The sequence below is a fragment of the Ursus arctos genome, unplaced genomic scaffold (assembly GCF_023065955.2).
Source record: "Ursus arctos isolate Adak ecotype North America unplaced genomic scaffold, UrsArc2.0 scaffold_18, whole genome shotgun sequence".
Taxonomy (NCBI): Eukaryota; Metazoa; Chordata; class Mammalia; order Carnivora; family Ursidae; genus Ursus; species Ursus arctos.
In genome coordinates, this window is record NW_026622852.1 from 50143234 (window position 1) to 50163704 (window position 20471).

The following is a 20471-nucleotide window of genomic DNA, read 5'->3' on the forward strand; positions in this document are numbered from 1 at the left end:
AGAGGGTTTGATTTTCCATCCCAAAGAAATCGCAGGAAACTGTTCGTAGCTTAAAAACTCCAAACCCCGCGCTCTCCCTCCTCCTTCCTTTCCTCCCGCCCCCTCCCTCCAGCCTTGCCCACCAGCTCCCACCATCTCGTCGCTCTTCTCCTCCTCCTGCTTCTCCCCTCCCTCTCGGGTCTCCCGCCTTCCCGGAGCACGCGCTGCCAGGGCCCGGGGTGCTGGGCGGCCAATGGCGCGGCGGCAGGACGTGATGTAAGGCGCGGCTGTAGAAAAGGCGCGGACGCTTGGCTGGCGCGGACTGCAGAGCCGGGGCTGGGCTCGGCGCGCTCTTGGAGAGCATTGCGCGCGGCTGGGCCCGCGGCCGGCGGCTCCTCCTCCCACTCTGCTCCTCCTCCTTTTTCTCCTCCTCCTCCACCTCCTCCTCCTCCTCCTCCTCCACCTCCTCCTCCTCCTCCTCTTCCTCCTCCTCCTCTTCAATTCTCTCGGTGTCTCGGCTCGGCTCGCTGGCTTCGGAGAAACCCGTACTACAGTCGCCGACCCAGCGCCCAAGCGGGTCGCCTAGGGCTGGGGGCGCACCCCAGGGAGGGGAGAGGTCCAAGCAGCTGGGCCGCCGCGGGCACCTAGCCGTTCCCGAGTGAGCCCCGACCGCAGCCGTCGCCGCCTCGGGCAGAGTTTGCGCTCCTGCTTTGCGCCCGGGGCGCTGAAGCCGGGCGGGCGATGCCCGCGGCGTGAAAGCGCCCGCGGCGGGCGCCGACCTCTGCCCTCGTCTTCCCCCTTCCCGTCCCCCCCCCCCCGCCCCGTGCCCTTGTGACCCTGGCTTTGGCGCCGCCGCCCAGGCGCCCCGCGATGTAGCTGCCCCTGAGCCTCGGCGGGAGGCGTCCTGGCCCGCGGGCGCCCGGGGCCCGGAGCCCGGCCTGGGGGCGCAGCCGAGCTCGGGCGGGGCCGGGGCCGCGGTGGCGATGCACCGGGCCCGTTAGCGCCGGGAGCGCCAGGCAGCTGAGGCGGGGGGCAAGCCCTCCCGCGGAGGAGCCGCGCCCCCGGCCCCGCCGGTCCCGCCGCGATGCTGTTCCACAGTCTGTCGGGCCCCGAGGTGCACGGGGTCATCGACGAGATGGACCGCAGGGCCAAGAGCGAGGCTCCCGCCATCAGCTCCGCCATCGACCGCGGCGACACGGAGACGGTAGGCGCACGGCTGCGGGGTCGGGGCTGAAAGCTGGGACGGGGCCGGGTCGGTCCGCGCTTCTGCTCTCCGAAGTTTGGGGGCACTTTGGGGAGCGTCCTTCGTGCCGCACGGGACTGGGCGCAGGGGATCCGCGGACAGGATGCAAGGCCCGCAGCTCCCGGCTCGGGGGAAACCCGGCTGTTGGGGCGGAGGAGGGAAACAAGGTTTAAACCGAAATTTCAGACCCCAAGGGTGCAAGAGAGCATTTCTCCCGAAGTGGGAGCGAAGTCCTACCCGCGTCCCGGAATGGCTCTCTTCTCACTACACCGGGCCCTCTGGTCGCCAGCTCCGCGTTCCCCTCCACCACTCGGCTGTAGCTGCTGGCGGCGCCGCCTGCGGCGCGGGGAAAGGCGAACCAAATGGGAGCACTAGGGCTTCAGCCGGCGTGGGCCGCTCCCGTCCCGCCTCCTGGCAATCCACGTTCTCTCTCCAGCACAATTTCAGGGGTCCAGGTCTTCTGGTCCGGTGCTTTTCGTTGATCACGTCCCTGGCCTCCTGGCCATCCGACCTGGCCAGGCCAGGGCTCGCAGTTCAGGCTCTGGCCTGGCTCTTGCGGAAGGAGAGTTCTTCTGAATCTCCACACCTGGCTTTGCCAGCCCAGCCCCAAATAGCCAGTTCCTCACCTCAGACCTCCCAGGGGGCCAGGCGCGCAGTCGCTTATCCAAGCTGGGCCCAGAAGTGACCTTTAGAGGCTGAGGAGGTAGGGAGCCCAGGCGAAGCTTCTCCACTTGGAAGGCAAGAGCAGCAGCCCCAGTGCCCCGGCTTCTGAGCTCTTCTTTCCGGATTGAACTCTCAGCCTGTCCTGCACTCAGAGACTTTGAGGGTGCTTCTGCACTCAGCTCACCATCTCCCAGGACCCAAGAGGGCCCCAGCCAGTGTGGCCAAGGTGGTGGAGGGGCAGGGGTGGCTGCGACCTGTCCTGGCTTAAACCTTTGGCGTAAGGATCCAGAGATCACTGGGGCTCGGGGCCAGGAACTCTGTGCGTCTCCCCAGAGGAGTCTGTGTAGAGGGTGACTTTTAATGGTCATCTTACCCCTTTTCCTGGGGCCCAGCAGAGTGGCTCTTTTAGGAAACAGTTTTAAGGGAGCTTTTGGAGGGCTTGACTGGAGTAGCCTCTGCTGCCCCAGCCCTCAAAACAGCCCAAGCCTTTCTGGGAAAAGGGCAGAGGGGGCAGGAAGGGGGAGAACTAAGGAGGGAGATCCAGCCAGGCCAGCAGCCAGGCCTGGGCCTGTGGCCGGCTTGGGCTGTGTGGGCGGGCCTCGGTTCTGAGCCTCCTGAATATGGGCCTTTTGGAGTGGAGGAGGCACGCCGCACACCCTGGCGGCCCTCTTTGCGTTTAGGGCTGGCCGGAGCATCGGAGGGAGCTGCGGGTGCCCGTTTCCCCCGCGGCAGCGGCGGTGGTGGCGAAGTCGCAGGCTGACGCAGGCGCCTCGGTCTCCCGCCTCCCTCCCTCCGCAGACCATGCCGTCCATCAGCAGTGACCGCGCTGCGCTGTGCGCCGGCTGCGGGGGCAAGATCTCCGACCGCTACTACCTGCTGGCGGTGGACAAGCAGTGGCACATGCGCTGCCTCAAGTGTTGCGAGTGCAAGCTCAACCTGGAGTCGGAGCTCACCTGTTTCAGCAAGGACGGAAGCATCTACTGCAAGGAAGACTACTACAGGTAGCCCCCCACCTGGGGACCTCCTGCCCCTCAGGACCCTCACACACGATCTGCTCCCGGCTCCCTTCCCTCCAGTCCCAAGGGGGAGTTCCCTACCTAGCCCCCCCCTTCTCCAAGCCAGTACAAATTGGGTGACAACCTTTCTAAGCAGCAATTTGAGGGAACTCTTGGAAAGGTCCGAGAAGTATAGGGACCCAGAGAAAAGGAGCCTCTTCTGAGCTCAGACACAGAAATAAGCTTGGGTGCGGGATCCTTGCACCCCTCTCCCTTTGACGTTTCTGGAGTCAAGCAGATGGAAAAGAAATAGGCATTACCCCCCCCCCCCAAACCTAGGCAGCCTGGGCTGGTGTGGGACAAAGTTGGAGGGAGAGCTGGAGGATCAGTTGGGTGCATTCCTGGGTCTTTCGTGGATCTGGGATTGAAAGCCGCCTGTAGGGTTAAAGAGCCAGAGTCACGAACAGGCTCCAAGTTTCTTGTTTCTCCTCTTTGGTTTAGGGTTAGGGTCTGTTTATATTCCCTTTCTCTCTCTCTCCCTCCCTCCCTCTCTCTTTCCCCATCTCTGTGTTTCTTCCAAATTACAAAGCTCTGTAGGATTCTCAGGCGCTGGTGTGGAGGGCAGGGGTAAAGGATGAGAAAGGGTAAGTGGGCAGCCCTCCCTCCCTGGTTCCCAAGCAAAGGCTTTCCTGGGGGTTGCCCAGGCTCTGGGTAAAGTAGAAGCCTTGTGGACAGGAGTATGGTTAAGGGAAACTATATTTTAGGGTAGGACAAGACCTGGGCCAAAATCTAGTTCCCTCTTCCCCCATCCTCCAGCTTAAGACTGGTTCCCATCTTACCGGAGAGATTTCCCCCAGTGGCAGCAGCGGCACCTGGAGGAGGGATACGGGGGGTACCCACCGTGTGTCCCCACAGTCCCTCCCTCCATGGTCCCTACAGGCGGTTCTCTGTGCAGCGCTGTGCCCGCTGCCACCTGGGCATCTCAGCCTCGGAGATGGTGATGCGTGCTCGGGACTTGGTTTATCACCTCAACTGTTTCACATGCACCACGTGTAACAAGATGCTGACCACGGGTGACCACTTCGGCATGAAGGACAGCCTGGTCTACTGCCGCTTGCACTTCGAGGCGCTGCTGCAGGGCGAGTACCCCGCGCACTTCAACCACGCCGACGTGGCGGCGGCGGCAGCTGCAGCAGCCGCGGCCAAGAGCGCCGGGCTGGGCGCGGCCGGGGCCAACCCGCTGGGTCTTCCCTACTACAATGGCGTGGGCACGGTGCAGAAGGGGCGGCCGAGGAAGCGCAAGAGCCCCGGCCCCGGGGCGGATCTGGCGGCCTACAACGCTGGTGAGTGCGAGGCGCACGGAGCGCCCCCGTCGGGTTGGGGGAAAGTGCGTGGCGTCGCCTGTGTGGAGATGGAGTGAATCTCAGTGTGACATGGATATACATCTTGATTACTCTGCATACTCTAGTCCTTAGATTCCCCAGTCCCTAAGCACCGGACCACCTGGCAGAAGGGACATTAGGCTCCTCAGCTCCAGCCCAAGCGCGCTCGGAGGGAGTGGGAGGAGAAGGTGCATTTGAGTCTCGCTGACCCCGTTGCAGAGCCCCGTCTCTGAGAAATTTTTCAGAGGCAGCTTTTTGGTTTGGGCCTTTCCCCCTCTGCTTTGCTGGTGGGAAAGTACAAGGACAGAGAAAGCAAGGTAGAGCCGACACCAAACTGGCTCTGGGTTGGCGCGGCTGAGGATGGGAGCTGGGGCGATGGATGAAGGACGAGGCAGGGAAGCGAGGGTCCCAAGAGAAAGGACTGGCGGTGGCCGGGGGAGGGGGCCACGAGCTCGGCCTGGCATTTGGCCCGGTCCTATGAAATGTCCTGAGGGCAGCAGGCTCGGGAAACTGGGGCCCGGACCCTTATGAACGAGAGCGGCTCGCTGAGCCCGGCCCGATCCCCTTGCTCCGCCAGGTCTCGGTTTTCCCCGGGCTCCTGCCTCCAAGTTCCGGGCGCTGGTTTGAGATTCGCAGCCCTCGGAAGCCGGCGCCTGGGGATGAGACCGGAGTAGGCCTAGCCTCGCGCGCCCAGTAGGGTGGAGGGCTTGTTTCGCATTTCCGGCATCTTTGAACCCCGGGCAGTTCCAGGAGAGGCTCTGCCCCCTCCTGCGCCCCTCCGGCTCAGGACAGCTGCAGAGGTTCTGGGGCCCGGCAAATTGAACCATCAACATCTGCCCGACGTCTGCAAGGCCGGGAAAGGTTTATGACTCCCCGGGCTTCTGAACTAGATAGAGTTTATTTGCAATTATTTTCTTTCTTTCGTTTGCGGCAGAATCGGATTCGGAGATATTTGTTTTCTTCCTCCTTTTCCCCTTAGTCTAATGCACAAGTGGAAAACAAAACAAAACAAAACCCCAGGACTGTGGGGAGAGGGCAGCCGCGGGGAAGAAGTCAGGGTTATTTTGATCTTTAAAAATCGGAGCTGGCTGGGGGAAGAAAATTCAGCGGGTGTGGGGGGGTCCCCTGTTCGCTCCAACGAAGTTGCTTGTTGGAAGATGGATGGACATAGGTGTCTCGGTATGTGGAGCTGGGAGGAAAATGCAGCCCCCAGTCTGGTAGGTGGTGCCGTGGCGGCAGGCAGGTCCGTGGCAGCAGATTAAAGATTTGTTGAAGGTTTTACCGGAGATGCCAGCTCTCTAAAACTTCTACCCCTCATCTCTCACCACCCTGAAAATAGACTAAGCCGAGTCCGGGCCAGGTCCCCCAAAACAAAGCCGTGTCTATTTATCAAATGGGGCCGGCCCCCAGTAGCTAGCAGCAGGCGGCCTCCGCCACGGGGCGCATGGTGAGTGGGATCCTGCTTTTCTGGTAGGCAGGTTAGCAACCGGGTTGGGAATAGAAAGGTAGAAGAGTGCAGAAATATATCTGTGTTTTTTGCTGCTTTGCCGCCTTCCCTGGCGAGGTCCGGCGGCACCGAGCAGGAAGATGTGGCTGGAGGCTGAGTTTCAAGGGAGCTGGCACCTCTACAAGACACCCCCCTCCCACGCCAGCTCCTCGTTTTTTTCTGCGTCCCTCTCCCTTTTTTTCCTTTCGACTCTCTCGATCCCCCTTTCTCTCTGTCTCTCTCTGTCCTTCTGTGTGTTCGTGTCTCGGTTTCTCTGTTCGGGTCTTTTTTTCTCTGCCGGCTTGCGCGTCTCCAGCCTTGGCTCTGGCGGTGGAAACCACGCACGGCGCGCCGGCGGTGGCCGTGCCGCTCGCTTATTCGGGGCTCCCGGGACCAGGCTGGGGAAACGGGTCGCCTTCCTGGCCGCGCCGGGCCCGGCCAGGCCTCCCCAGATCTGGCTCCGGTTCTCCTCCCTTCCCTCCCGGCCCTGGCAGGAGAGAAATGGCCTCAGTGTGGGCCGTGGGGCCGCCAGGACTGGAAAGGGGGCCGTGGAGGGTGCGACCGCCGGTGGTGTGTCTAAGCAAGAGTCTGTGTGCGTGTGTGCGTGGTTCTGAGTGTGAGCACAAGAGCTGGTGGGTGTGAGTGTCCCACGCCCAGGGGCCCAGCCAGCCCGGCCCGGCCCCTCCTTGCGAAACCCCCGGGCTCGGTGGGCCAGTCCGGTGGCGGGCGGCGGCACCTTCTCCCAGGGCGGTGGGCTCGGGCAGAATGGGCTGGGGCGCCGTCGGTGCGCGCAGCCCGCCGCTGAGAGCAGGGCAGCCGGAGCGGCGGGGCCGCAGGGTCGGAAAGTCCTTCCGGGGCGGTGGCCACGGCAGCCCTCCTCAGCCTGCCCCTCCGGGGCGAGAGCGCAGCCCCGGTCCCAGACGCAGAACTGAAAGCTTCCCCCACCCCGGAGCGGGGCCGCCCGCCGGCCTGGGGCGCAGACGAGGCGCTCGGAGCCCGCGAGGGGCCCGGGCCGCGCACTTTGCACCGGGGTTTGTACGCCACGGCCGCGGGAGTCCCGCGCGGACCAGCCGGACGCCCGGGCCTCCCCCAGCCCCAGCTTTTTGTGTGTGTGCCTGGCGGCGTAATTACTGATTTGATTCCAATCCATTATTTAGACAATTGAACCTACAATCTCGTCTTTAGTAAAATGAGGCGAAGTCAGATTTGATTACAGGTTCAGTCCCAGCGACAAGAGCTCGAAACCCGATGGGTTAATAACAGATCACGAGTAAATTATTCATGATTTTACGAGCTCTTTAGCTCCATTGAATCGGCCTAATTGAGAGGAAAAAAAAAAAAAAAAGGGAGAGAGAAAGCCCGGTCCTCCCCCTCCCCTCGGCCCCTCGCTCCTCCCCGGATCCGATCTTGGGGAATCTCGACCCGGCCGGGGCGTGGGGGGCGGGAGTGAGGGCGCCTGGGGTACCGGACAAATCTGGGCCCAACGGCCGCTTCCAGGCCGCCCTCACTTCCCCGGCGCAGCCCCCCGCCCCGGCCGCTGGCCTACTCGGCCTCCCAATCTTGGGCCAGCTCCTTTTGAGTCCGCCCTTCCTTTCCCCTCTCTCCCCGTTTCGCCACTCCCCAGCCAGTAACGGCTTCGGAATAGGCTTTCCCGCAGGAGACCCGGGATTCAGTTCCTTAACCTGGACCTCCCACCATACAGTCCCCTCTTTTTCCAGGCCTCGCTGTCCCCTCAGGCTCTCTCTGTGTCTCTCCTGATTTCTTTCTGTCTTTGTAGCTCTCTCTCACCCGTTCTCCACATCTCCGCTGCTTCCCTTTCCTCTGTCTCGCCCCTCTTTTTTCCTGGCTCTGTCCATCTTGCCTCCCTACCCCCTCTTCTTTACCCTCTCTCCCTTCTCTCTTTCTACCTCCATCTCTTTCTCCCCTTTCTGTGCCCTTTCTCTCTCCCTCCCCCAAACCACCTCCCCCCTAGATCTAGGCCGCACTTGGGGCACGTCCCTTGGGTGCGTGGGGCGCCGGGGTCCCCACGGAGCTCATTAACAGTAGCAAGGCCCAGGCAGGGACTGGGCAGAGGGATGGGCCCAGAGATCCCCTGTGGGGAGGCCTGCCCCACCCCCGTGGAGCTGGGGACGGGGGCAAGATGAGGGTCGCTCCCTGCAGTGGGGGCAGGGCAGTTTCCATGGATTCCGTTTGGAGTCATTTTCTGATCCCTTTTACATTGCTGGACCCCGTTCTTCACTCTGAGTGCTTTCTGTGGGAGTACAGCCCTGGTGGGGGACTTGGGTGCCTGGGTGCATGTGCAAAGGGACCCTTAGCAGCCACTTGCTGACAGTTTCGAGGTTAGTGACAAGACCAGCATCTTGCAAATTCTTTCTGTAAGGGACTGCTTCCCACCTAAGCAGTGGGTGGAGTAGGTCACCAGGAAATCAGGAGTACTTCTGAAGTGGTTTTGCCAGATAAAATGCAGGATGCCCAGTTAAATTTGAATTACAAGTAAACAACAAATAAATATCTAGCGTAAGTGTACCCAATGCAATATTTGAATTTTAAATAAACAACAAATAATTTTTTAGTGTAAGCATATCCACCGCAATATTTGAATCTTAGGTAAACAACAAATCAGTTTTCAGCATAGGTATGTCCCATGCAAAATTAGAGGCATACTTATACTAAGAAATTTTTCGTTGTTCATCTGAAATTCAGATTTAACTGGACAACCTGCATTTTTATTTGCTAAACTTGGCAGTTTTATTATGGGCATATGATGGGGCACAAGACACGTTCCCAGTTGTCCGCTTTAGAGGGACTGAATTAATCTCCTATGAGGTTTCCCCCAAAGTAAGACCTTACATGTAGGATGGCTCGGGATGTGATGAAGGAATCTTGGAGAGGAGTTGTTCCTGTCCCCACCAGGCACCAGGTTGCCAAGTAACTTTCTGAGACCTTAGGTTTCCGCCCCTGTTCCTCACCCCCATTGCCTTCCAGGCATTGGCAGCCAGGGCCCAGCTGGGCCACTTCTGGATGGGGACTGGCTCCCCAAAGAGTCATGCTCATCTTTACCTGCTTTTGTGGCGTAGTGGAAGGAACCCGGCAAGGACTGCAGTGCTGAATCCAGGCTCAGCCCTTACCAGTGGTGAGGCTACGTACACATGGCCTCATTTCCCTTAGCATTCGTTTCCTCATCTCACAAATGAGATGAGTAGCAGTAGCCACCTCTTGGAGCAGCAGTGAAGGCCCCATGATGCGTGTAAAGCCAAAAGCATACCCTGGGTGTCAGATACATGTTAATTTCTTCCTCCAACTTCCTTCTCTTTCGGCTAGAATTCTGCCACTCTGTGAGATTTCTAGAGATCGCTTCGCCTCTCTGTCTCCTTCAGCCAGTCTGTATAACTGGGAAGCAAGGGCTTCCCGGGGCAGGGGGAGAAAATAAACTACAAAATACAGTTTCCCACCTTGGCCCATGGCCCAGGGTCAGCCAGAACTTTGGGGCTGGGGAGCCGATGAAGGTGAAAGCAAAGTGAGTGGAGAGAGGTCAGTCATCAACTTTCAGGTGCCCGCCCCAGGCTTGGGTGGGGGGAGAGACTGGGGACAGCCTCCCTCCTTAGGGAGTGCAAGGGGAAACAGGAGGAGCGCGGGCCCTGGAGCCCTGTGCACTGCTCCGTCCTCAGTCAAGTGACTTCCCTTTCTGAGCCTCAGTTTCAACATCTGTAAAAAGGAGGAAATGCCAGACTCATAGGGTTGTTTTAAGGACTCAATGAAAGTATGTAAGGCCTTTAAGCTCATCGCCTGGAGTCCTTAAGCCATCAACAAGTTGTAGCTGTGGTTGTTCTTACTCTAACAGGATGGCTCAGAATGGTTTTTGGACTCTCTTAGAGCTGGGTTTGAATCCGGCATTTACTAGCTGAGAGACCCTGGGCACGTGGCTCTCTGTGAGCCTCAAATTCTCCTATAAATCTACAAAATGGGGATAATATTTTCATCTCAGCGTGGTGAGACCAAGCATGTGGCTTGGTCCTGAAGCTAGAAACTTTTGGTGGCAGGTAGGGCAGGGGTGGACTAGGCAGTGTAGGGGGGCAGGTCAGGAGGTTCACCTGCCGCCTCTGCGTGTCCCCTCCCCAGCGCTGAGCTGCAACGAGAACGACGCGGAGCACCTGGACCGCGACCAGCCCTACCCGAGCAGCCAGAAAACAAAGCGCATGCGCACCTCCTTCAAGCACCACCAGCTTCGGACCATGAAGTCTTACTTTGCCATTAACCACAACCCCGACGCCAAGGACTTGAAGCAGCTCGCGCAAAAGACGGGCCTCACCAAGCGGGTCCTCCAGGTCAGCTGGGCCGGGGCAGGGGCTGGGGGGGGGCACCGGGGGCCTCCAGGGCCTGGAGCAGAACCCCACAACTGCCGTGGACCTCGGAAGGACCTTCCACCCCCTGTCTGCCCTTCTCTTTGTCATTCTGTGCTCTTTCTCCATCTTTTCAGTCTCTAGCTGCGTTTCAGCGTTGTGGGTCCCCCCCTCACTTTACCGCTTCTCTTTCAATGTTTGTCTCTCAACTTTTCTATTTTGTGTATGTGTGTCCCTCTGCCCCCTTTGTCTCCACTCCTAGCCTCTTTTCTGTTTTATAAACAGTTCCTCGTTGCTCTTTATTACTTACGTGACACTCAAAGTGTTCGTGTAGTGAAAGTTTCAAGCATTTTGGATAAATCCAGAACATCTCAGGATGCCCGGGCCAGGACATTTGCATGAGCTGTTTGCTCCTTTTGCTTCTTGCTCCTCACTCGTCCTCTCTAGTTCCTCTTTCTCTCTCTAGATTTTTCTTCTGTCTCTTTGTTATTTCTTAGACTCTCCCAGAAGCAAGTTTTTGGAGGGGGGATGCGGGCTGATCCCCTGAGGCTCATCTGCCTGAGGGGAGCTGGAAGCAGATGGGCACCTCTGAAACCCAGCAGAACTGCACTGGTTAGGGTGCTTTCTGCACAGAGAGGCTCCAGAGCTTTCGCCAGATTTTTGAAGGGTCTGTCCATACCCCAAAGATGTTAAGAAACCCAGTTTGGGGAGTCCCAGGCTCCTGCATGACCCGAATTCGTGGCAGAGATTTGGGCCACCACTTTTCAGATCTTCAGGTCCTCCTCTTACTCATTTCGTGGTCCTGGGCAAGTCATTTCACTCCTCTGAGTCCCAGTTTGCCCATATGTAAAAGACACACCAGAGATTACACTGCAGGCTTATTGGAGGAGCCATTGGGATAATATAAGGGTCCACCACAGTAGCTGACCCTTAACTGTGCAGTGGATGGTCGCTAAGAATAACATTAACCAGATTAATAAACGAACTGGTGTTAACTAGTATGAATGATTATTCTGGTCACTGGACTTCAGTTTTCCTATCTGTACAGCCATAAGGTGGGGGGAGAATATCTTCTTCTATAGAACAGTTTAACCAGTTTATTCCTTAGAACATGTGGTCATAGGGATAGCAAAGCACATTTTGGGGTAAGAAAATCAAGAGACGAAGATCTGAACGAGGTCACACGGCAGGAGGGGAGGTGCTGGGATTCGAGTCCAGGCCGGTCTGATTTACCCTCCAGCCCCAGGTCACTGGGGATTGAGGGCTGGGGGACCGGGACAATGAGGGGGTGAGGGTGACGATGACGCATACCAAGACCTGCGCAACCGCCCTAGATTTCCTGCGAGTGTGTGTGGGGGGGAGAGCATTTTGGGTGTGATGGCGGTGGCGGGATGGGACTGTGACTCCGGCGCTGATCGGTAGGTCCCCGGTGATCCGGGAGTTCCTGGCCCGAAGCCGGGTTGGCCCTGCTGCCTGCACCCCTGCACAACGCGTAGGGTTCTGGGGCAGCTTGGTCTCGGGCGGGCTCAGTGACATAGCCGGAGGAGGCGAGGGCTGGCCAATGGGACCCTGATGCGCCGCTCTGGGCCCGCCCCCTGCTCCGCGTGGGCCCCGCCCCTCCCGTTTGGGTCCCTTTGGCCTGCGGGTCCCTTTGTCCTGGGCTTGAGAAGGGGGGGAGGACACTGCTGCGCCCAAAGGGGTCACGGATCCCCTTTGTCCGTTTCCCTCAGACTTTACCTTCTTAGGTTAGGTCTCGGGACCCTCCTTGGCACCCCTGCTGTTCCTCCGCTCTGAGCGAATTTGGTCATCCGCCTCTTCTCTGGGTAGTAGGATACTTTGTCCCTTCCCGTATTTAGAACCCCTTAGGGCAAGCTGGTGAGGGCCATTCAGTGAACCAACCCCTGGGAGCAGGCCAGGGCAGGAGCAGGGACTTGGAGTGAAGCAGAGCTCAGCTCAGGAGGACCTGGGTTCGGTTCTGTCCCTCTACTCCCAGGCTGTGGCTCCTGAACAGATCAGTTATCCTCTCTGAGCCACAGCTTTCTCACCTGTAAAATGGGCACATTATTTACCGGTCCCTGTTACGCGGTTAAATGATAACAAGTAAAGCCTCATAGCTGAGTCCCAATCTGGATGAGAGCCTCACTGTTGGCCTTGGAGGCAGGAGGCTTGGTTCTCTGATTTAGGAACAAATCAGGTTTCCAGTTTAGTTGTCTCTCATTCTTTCATCTGACCAAATATCTATTGGCACCAGGCCCTGGGGACACAGAGATGAATGAACCACAGTCCTAGCTCTGAAGAAATTCACCCTCTTAACTGTAGAAACAGACCTACATTCAGTTTCCCTGTAGTGTGATCAGTTGGGAGAGGGGGCTTCTGTGGGAGACCAGAAGAAGAACTGACTGTTCTTTGTGTAAGGAAAGGTTCACCTGAGGGACCTGGGTGAATGCTTGCCCTGCGCCTTCCTCCCCTAGAATCCTGAGCCAGGCCTGCTCACGCCTGTGTGCCCCCTCCACCATGGGGACTCAGAAAAGCCAGAGGCAAGGAACTAGTTGAGGCAGAAAAGCCCTGACAGTTGTAGTGTCTCCTAATCAGTAAATGTTGGGGTGCACTACTGTGTGCCAGGCACTTTGAAAGGCCTGTGAAACATGTTTGCTCACTGAGTTCTCACTGTCAGGCATCATGATAACCTCCCCCGTGCTGTACGGATGAGAACATTGAGGCCCAAATGATTTCCACTCGTCCCAAGTCACACTTTGCTAGTAAGTAGCAGAGCTGGATCCAAACCCAAGCCTGTCTCTGGCCAATGGACGTGGCTCTTTCTCCACTAAGCCACCCCAGCAGTGACTGCCTCCGAGTGTATCGTGGAGAGCCTGTATGTTGTTGGGGGTGGCGGTGGTCATACCCATAAGGCACACAGAACCACTGTTCCTCTTCTCAGACCTCCAAATCTCACGCACTGCTTCTTAATATCCCCTAACAGCACAACCGCTCATGATTATACAGCAGTTTGCAAAGCATTATTTTTCCAGCCACTCACCTGCCTTACCTTAATATTTTCCTGCCCATTTTACAGATGAGAAACTTAAGAATTAGTAAGATGAAGTGATTTTCTGGAGGTTACAGGAGCCAGGCACTGGGGGGGTGGGACTCTCTCCCAGGGGTTCTGACCACTGATGGACCAGCTCGGGGAGGTGGGATGGGAGTCGTTTGGGGCCAGGCAGGTGGTGGTGGGGCTTTGGAAGGTAACAGACTGGTTCAGGTCCTTTGGACTTACCAGTAGTGCGATTTGGGCACTTACCATCTCTTTGAGCCTTATTCCTTATCTGTGGAACAAACATAATGCTAGTTTGCATTTCGAGAATTCCTGAGCATTGAGACAATGACTGGAGGAAGCCTCCAGCACAGTCCTGCCTGGTATACAGTAGGTACCCAGGAAATGGTTCCCCATCACTTGTCTACACCAGCTCAGTGGCACTAGGCCTTGGGTGCCCCCTGCAGGTTGTGGTCCACTCAACCCTTCAGAGAGGGTCTATATGCAGGGGCCGGTTGAGGTTGAGGCTGTGATCCCAAAGGTGATGGGGGTGGGGGCAGTGCAGGGAGGGCGTTCTGGGCTGTTCCTGAATCTGCTATGCATAAGTATGGACCAATATGGTAGGCCTGTGCTGCAGTAACCCTGCCGGAATTTGGAGTCAGCTGATGTGAGGTCCACGCTCAGCTCTCCCACTTACTCTCTGAGCAATAGTGAGCAAGTGACTTAACCTCTCTGAGCCCCAGGGGCCTCAACTGTAACATGGGGACGATCATAATATTCATTAGGTGTTTGCAAGGAGATGACTTCAAGTGTAATTTATAAAGTATAGATTCGGGGCTCAATGCACATGAACTTCACACACATTTACACAGTAGGGTTCAGTCAACCGACCTCTCTTGCACTCATTAAAAAAATTTAATTATCTTTATTTTACAGATGAAGAAACTGAGGTTCAGGGAGACTAGGACCCTTGCCCTCAGTCCCACGGCTAGTAAATGATGAAGCCAGGAGTCAAGCCCAGATCTGTCTGCTTCCACAGCTCTTTCCCGTATAGCACAGTGTAGGGACTGGGACCCTCCTGCCTTGGGTCCAGCTATAGAAAGCAGCAGCACAGATGGAGAGAAAAGAAGGAGTGGGTCATAGATGCCACGGGAGCAGAGCAGGAATCCAGTTGTAGAGCCATAAGCGCATAAAAAGTCCTCAAAATTGGGGCGCCTGGGTGGCACAGTGGTTGAGCGTCTGCCTTCGGCTCAGGGCGTGATCCCGGCGTTGTTGGATCGAGCCCCACGTCAGGCTCCTCCGCTATGAGCCTGCTTCTTCCTCTCCCACTCCCCCTGCTTGTGTTCCCTCTCTCGCTGGCTGTCTCTCTCTGTCAAATAAATAAATAAAATCTTTAAAAAAAAAAAAAAAAGTCCTCAAAATTATCAGCAGCAACAGCATGGCCACTACAGTGCTCACTTTCTACCCATGGGCAGGGTGACTGGGAGAGAGAATGGCCCCTTCAACAGAGGTCTGTGAAGACGTTAGGCTTTGCAGATGCTTGGAGACCATTCCTCGGCACATAGATGCCCCTCCAAGGTGCCTCTCTTCCTTCCTGGAGAAGGGTCAGGAAGGCAGAACAGGCCCTGGGCTTGGGGACAGGGTGGGGGAGCCGATTGATCTGGAAGGGTGAAAGTCTCCTTAGGGTTTCCTGGTGTGACTTGGAAAGAAAATACATTTTAACCACCAGCAGTTTACAAACATTCTCCAGATGACTGGTTAGTTGTCACTAACTTGTGTGAGCACACAGGAACTGAGAATGCTAGCTTTCCTCTGTTCACTCATTTATTCAACAGATACACTCATCTGCCTTATTCTGGGTGGGGCGTGACCCAGACAGTGAGTGGGACCCGCTGGAGCTAGGATCCAGAAGGAAGACAGATGTGCAACAAATAGTTACAAATGGCAATAACGTTAGTGCTTACCTTGTAAGGCGCTAATGAGTTACTATGTACAAGATGCCTAGAACCTTCCTCAGACCATGCCTGGAACTTAGTGAATAATATTTGGTTGTTACGACTTTATGAAGTTGCTGTATTCAGAGGACATATTCTTTTTTTTTTTTTAAGATTTTATTTTTAAGTGATCTCTACACCCAACGTGGGGCTTCAATCCACAGCCCCGAGATCAAGAGTCACGCACTCCACCGACTGAGCCAGCCGGGTGCCCCAGGACATGTTCTTTTTATTCTCTTTTCCTCACATCACATTCATCACCGGACATTAGCCTCACAATGCCTGGAGTGTCTGTGTCGGGACTTCCACCTGCCCTGTCGGGTTGGACTCTTTGCATGCAGCCATCAGTTTGATGTTGTTAAAAATGCCACAATGTAAAAATGAAATCTTAAAAAAAAAAAAAAAAAGGAAGGGGTGCGTGCTGGCTGGCTCAGTCAGTAGAGCACGTGACTCTTGATCTCAGGGTTGTAGGTTTGAGCCCCATGTTGGGTGTAGAGACTACTTAAAAATAAAATCTTTTTATTTTTATTTTTAAAAAAGATGTATTTCTTTATTTTAGAGAGAGAGAGTGTGCGTGCACACGTGGGGGGGGAGGAGAAGGAGAGGAAGAGAATCTCCAGCAGACTCCCTGCTGAGTGCAGAGCACCCCCCACGAGGCTCGATCCCAAGACCCTGAGATCATGATCTGAGCTGAAACCAAGAGTCGGATGCTCAACCGACTGAGCCACCCAGGCACCTCCCAAAATACATCTTTTTAAAGAATGCCAGAACAGACATCTTTGGGTACAAAGCTTTTATGTTTGGGCTGATTTCCTTAGTGACCCGGGAGGGGATTTGTGAGGCAAGGTGGGTTTCCCACTGGCCCTCTGGGTCCCCTTGATGAAAAAATCCTAGGGAAGGGAATTTGTGAGGCAAAACACAGCCTCAGGGCCAGGTGGTGTCGGAGGTAGTGTGGGCTTCTTCATCCACCCAGGGCTTACCGGGGATCCCCTGGGTACCAGGCTACGGCTCTCCCCACAGATGAAGAAAGGGGGCTGTCAGTTGAAGAAGATGGGTGGGTGGAGCATATCATCTTCTTGCCCTAGAATCTCAACCTGTCAGAACCCCGAGAGGCCACAGAGATGGTGTGCTGTGTCCGACCCTCTTGGTGTGCGGGTAGGGAAACTGAGGCAGACCCGGAGGGGAGGGACCAGTACAAGGTCCCTGGGCTGGTCAGTAGCAGAACTAGAACTGGAAGCTGTATCGGGTGCTTTTTCCAGTGCACCCTAGTCACTGTTGTGTTTATTCACTCATTCATTCATTTCTTCGCTGCCGCAGTCAGGATCATGTGGTGGGGACAGCATGGACTTTTAATGGCAGGTGTTCCTGGATTCCGGTCTCAGCTCGGCCCCTGTGTGACCTTGGGCAAGTGACTTCACCTCGCTGAGCCTCTCTGGTTTTAAATCTATATAAAGTGGGGACAACGATAGAAGCCCCTACTTGGCTTCTCCTGGAGCTGATCGGTGACACCGCATGTTATGTGGTGGCGCCTGGCGCAGACAGTCCATAAGTGGCATCTATCGTTACTACTACAAAGTCAACACACCTTCCTCATTCTTCACCTTTGCCAGTCCCTGTACCATGTCCCAGGGACATGACGATGACTTAGACAGGGGCCCTGCCCCAACAGCCCCTTGGGTGGGGACTTTTGGGAGAGAACTCAGGTGAAGCCCTGCGGAAGGTGAAAACCAACCCAACACGAAACCCCACAGCAGCCCGGCTTTTGGATGAGTTGTTGATCTTCATCCCCCAGATTCCCAGTGCCTCAGATTGTGGAAGATGGTGTCATTGTTTACAAATCACTGTTAGGGGCAACGGCAGGAGAAATAGCAAACAGCTGGCAGCTAACTGGTTCCAGCCCTTCCCGAGGGCTTGGAGCCCTGGACCTAGGAGCCGCGCGCCGCCCCCGGGGCTCCCTGCTCCAGCTACTGCTTGGAGAGACACACACAGGCCAGGACAGCAGCAAAGGGTGACACCGAGGCTCCAGCCTTCCGTGTCAGACCCGACGTGAGACTTTGGGGAAGCCGCCTCCTCTCTCGGAGGGCCCCTGGAGACGTTCCCTATCGATTTTTGCCATCAGCCACTCCCTGGGCCAGATGGACAGAGCCTCACCCCTGCAGATATTTCTGCAGGCCAGGCAGGGAAGGACTCCCTTCCCTAAGAAGAGCATGTTGACGGTGGTCTGAGAAGCCCTGCACTTATCTGCAAGCCTCCAAGAAGAGGTGATGGGCTTGCTTCGGGCAGCAGGCCAGGGAAAATGCGCTTTCTTCCTGGAAGACCCAGCGAGCCGGGGAAACAGCTTTGTTTCCTGACTTCACGGGGTCTGAGTCTCTCCTTACCCCAGAATTCTTGCGGATGTGCTTTTTAATTGAGCCCAAATCTTATCAGGCTTGTTTGATGCCACAGGCCCCCATAGGGGGGGTGGTCCCCAGGGGAGGGTGGGGCCAGGAGTTAGCCCTTCCCACCCATGCCTGAGACACTGGGAAGACAGGCAGATGCAGGCACATCTGGAAATATGCAACTGGACACCCTAGAATCTGTAGAATTCTCTAAGGCCCTTTGTTTTATGGGGAGGCTTCTGGCGGGTGTTTTTCTCATGCAAAGGGAAGTGAAGGGGCCCTGCCTTTCAGGCTTTTTTTTCTTGGGGAGATACAACTCCCTCCCCGCCCCTGCCCCACACCCACCCACCGGATTTCCTAGGCCTCCCTCAAAGTACTTTGAGGACCTCTGCGCACAGCCAGATCTCTCTGTGCAGTTAGACCGGCGGTCAATAGTTGGGGGCGTTGTGCTCTGAAGATGAGTTTCTGCGCATGTCTTCCCGAGTGCGTACGCCTTGCGTGCAAAGGTATGGGCGTCGATGGATGTGCGTGTCTGTGCCCAAGGAAAAATGAAAGTAAACGCTTCCTCTCTCTCTTTGGTGTTCTTTGCATACCAAGCTCAGGTCTCACTGCACAACGCACCCCACCTCCCTCACCAGTGACACGGGGGCGTGGTGGATTCGGTGGAGGAATCCGCAGGTCACCACCCCCCTGGACTGGCTTTAATCCAGCAGCTCTGCCCACCCCACCCTGACCCCTAAAACACCGGGGGTCCGGGAGAGCCAGTAGCTTCTGCACCTGATGGCGGTGGGGAGTAGGACTGCTGGCTTTTTCTTCCTCACAGTAACTCTTTATTGACGGCTTCCTTTGTGTTCTTTACACCACTCTGGTATTTCCCACTTACGGACCAGGAATCACTTTAAAAATTGTACCAACGAGCACTTGTGGGATCTATTGCCTGCTTAAAGGCAACTGCCAAGGAGCAGGGGACAAGAAGAATCTCTTAACCGTTGTGAAAAATGATGGGTGTGTGCCCATCTTCTAGAACAGCGCTGTCCAGTAGAAATGAAACGTGCATGAAACGTGCGCCACATGTGTGGTTTTCCATTTTAAATACTTTAGCAGCCACATTCAAAACACAAAAAGAAACCAGTAGAATTCATTTTAAGGCTCTGTTTTGTTTAGCCCAGTATGTCTAAAATATTATCTTTTCAACATGGAACCAGCATAAACATTAGTATTGAGATATCCTACCTTTTTTTCATACCGAGTCTTCAAATCTATTTCTGTGTTTTCCCCTACAAAGGAGCCACTTTGTGGCTGGTCCCATTTCAAGTGCTCAGTAGCCACCTGTGGCTAGTGGCTACCATACTGGAGAGTGCTGCTCAGCTCTGGAACCTTCTAACAGAAAGGGAAACCCAGTACCAGCCACTAGACAAAAGGAAATTTTTATTTTATGAAGAGCAAAAATTGCCAGCCCAACGTTTTAATCCCCCTCTCCGCCAAACCCAGATTAGCATCTCTGGGGGGAAATGTTCTGCTGCTTCCACATCCTGCCTCCCTTCTCCTAACCAGCCCTTCTCTCTCTCTCTTGCCCCACGCAGGTCTGGTTTCAGAACGCTAGGGCCAAGTTCAGGCGCAACCTCTTACGGCAGGAAAACACGGGTGTGGACAAGTCCACAGAGGCCGCGTTGCAGACGGGGACGCCGTCGGGACCGGCGTCGGAGCTCTCCAACGCCTCGCTCAGCCCCTCCAGCACGCCCACCACCCTCACAGACTTGACCAGCCCCGCTCTGCCAACTGTGACGTCCGTCTTAACTTCTGTGCCTGGCAACCTGGAGGGCCACGAGCCTCACAGCCCCTCACAAACGACTCTCACCAACCTTTTCTAGTGACTCACGCCCTCCCCCCCCACAATTTCTTTAAAAAAGAAATTATCTTTAGTTGAATTCCAAGTGTATTTTAAAATAGAGGCTTTGAGCAACTAACTAACCACATTTTAGGATCTCGCCTGGAAACAGAGGAAGAAAATAATTGCGCGTCCGGCTAATGCAGCGGTGTGGACTGAGGAATTACTTGGAAAATCTATCTGCAACACAACATTTGTGTCACTGTACAGTTTTGTGGACTGAGCGAGGAAAAACAACAAATAATTTAAGTTGGCTAGAGCTTCTGTATTTTCAAAGACTGCCACGTGCCTTAGGAATACTGTTTTATCTCCATACTTTGGATGACTTGTTCATTTTTCTCTCCCCCTTTTTCTCTCTGTATATTTATGACCAGAGCAAAAATGTAAAAAAAAAAAAAAAAAAAAAAAAAAAAAAAAAGTTTGTTACTTTGAATAGTCCTAAAAAGAAAAAAGAAAAAAAAAAAAAAAGAAAAATCAAACCCCCTCCAACGGTCGCTTTGTTGTTTTAGAATTTTAAGGTGGAAGTCTGTTCGAATATCAGAATTTGTAAAATCTAACCAGTAATAAAACCACTTATTGAAACTAGTGGGTGCTGCTGGTGTTTAGTGGGGTGTGAAATTCACAGGACTTAAGGGTCTTACTGAAGCCCAGACATAAATTCCAGGGTCTTCTCTTATTTATCTGTAATATTTATTTATAATATGTGTGGCCCCCCTCCCTTCTGTGCCAGGGTTTGGGCTGCTTGTCGAAATCCAGAGATTCCTTGCCATCCAGGAGGCAGGGACAGAAGAGATAATCTTAACATGGTGTGACATGTGCCAAGTGGAGAGTATGTCAACATAGTACCATTCATTCATTCATTCATTCAATTTGTTCTTTCAAATATTAAATTAAGTATGTCCTGCTGAATACTTGTGATAGAGGTAAAAGCTTATCACACCTGCATTTTCTGCTCTTCTGGGGCTGGAAGGGTGTGTCAGGCAATGAGGAAAGCCTACTCCTATAAGGAATGAATGCTGTCACCAAAGGGCAGCTTAAACTCCAATTTTCCTAATGCATTAAAAAAAAATAATCTCCCAAGAGGGCAAAAGC

At 55.2% G+C, this 20471-nt stretch overlaps 1 protein-coding gene across 1 annotated transcript; it reads left to right on the forward strand.

Moving 5' to 3' along the window:
• The first annotated feature begins 956 nt into the window (after positions 1–956).
• On the forward strand, positions 957–19847 carry LHX2 (LIM homeobox 2). Its single transcript, XM_026513938.4, has 5 exons — positions 957–1183; positions 2684–2886; positions 3820–4223; positions 9868–10073; positions 19075–19847. The coding sequence occupies exons 1-5, from the start codon at positions 1064–1066 to the stop codon at positions 19360–19362; spliced, it is 1221 nt and encodes a 406-aa protein (XP_026369723.1). The 5' UTR covers positions 957–1063; the 3' UTR covers positions 19363–19847.
• The last annotated feature ends 624 nt before the right edge of the window (positions 19848–20471 follow it).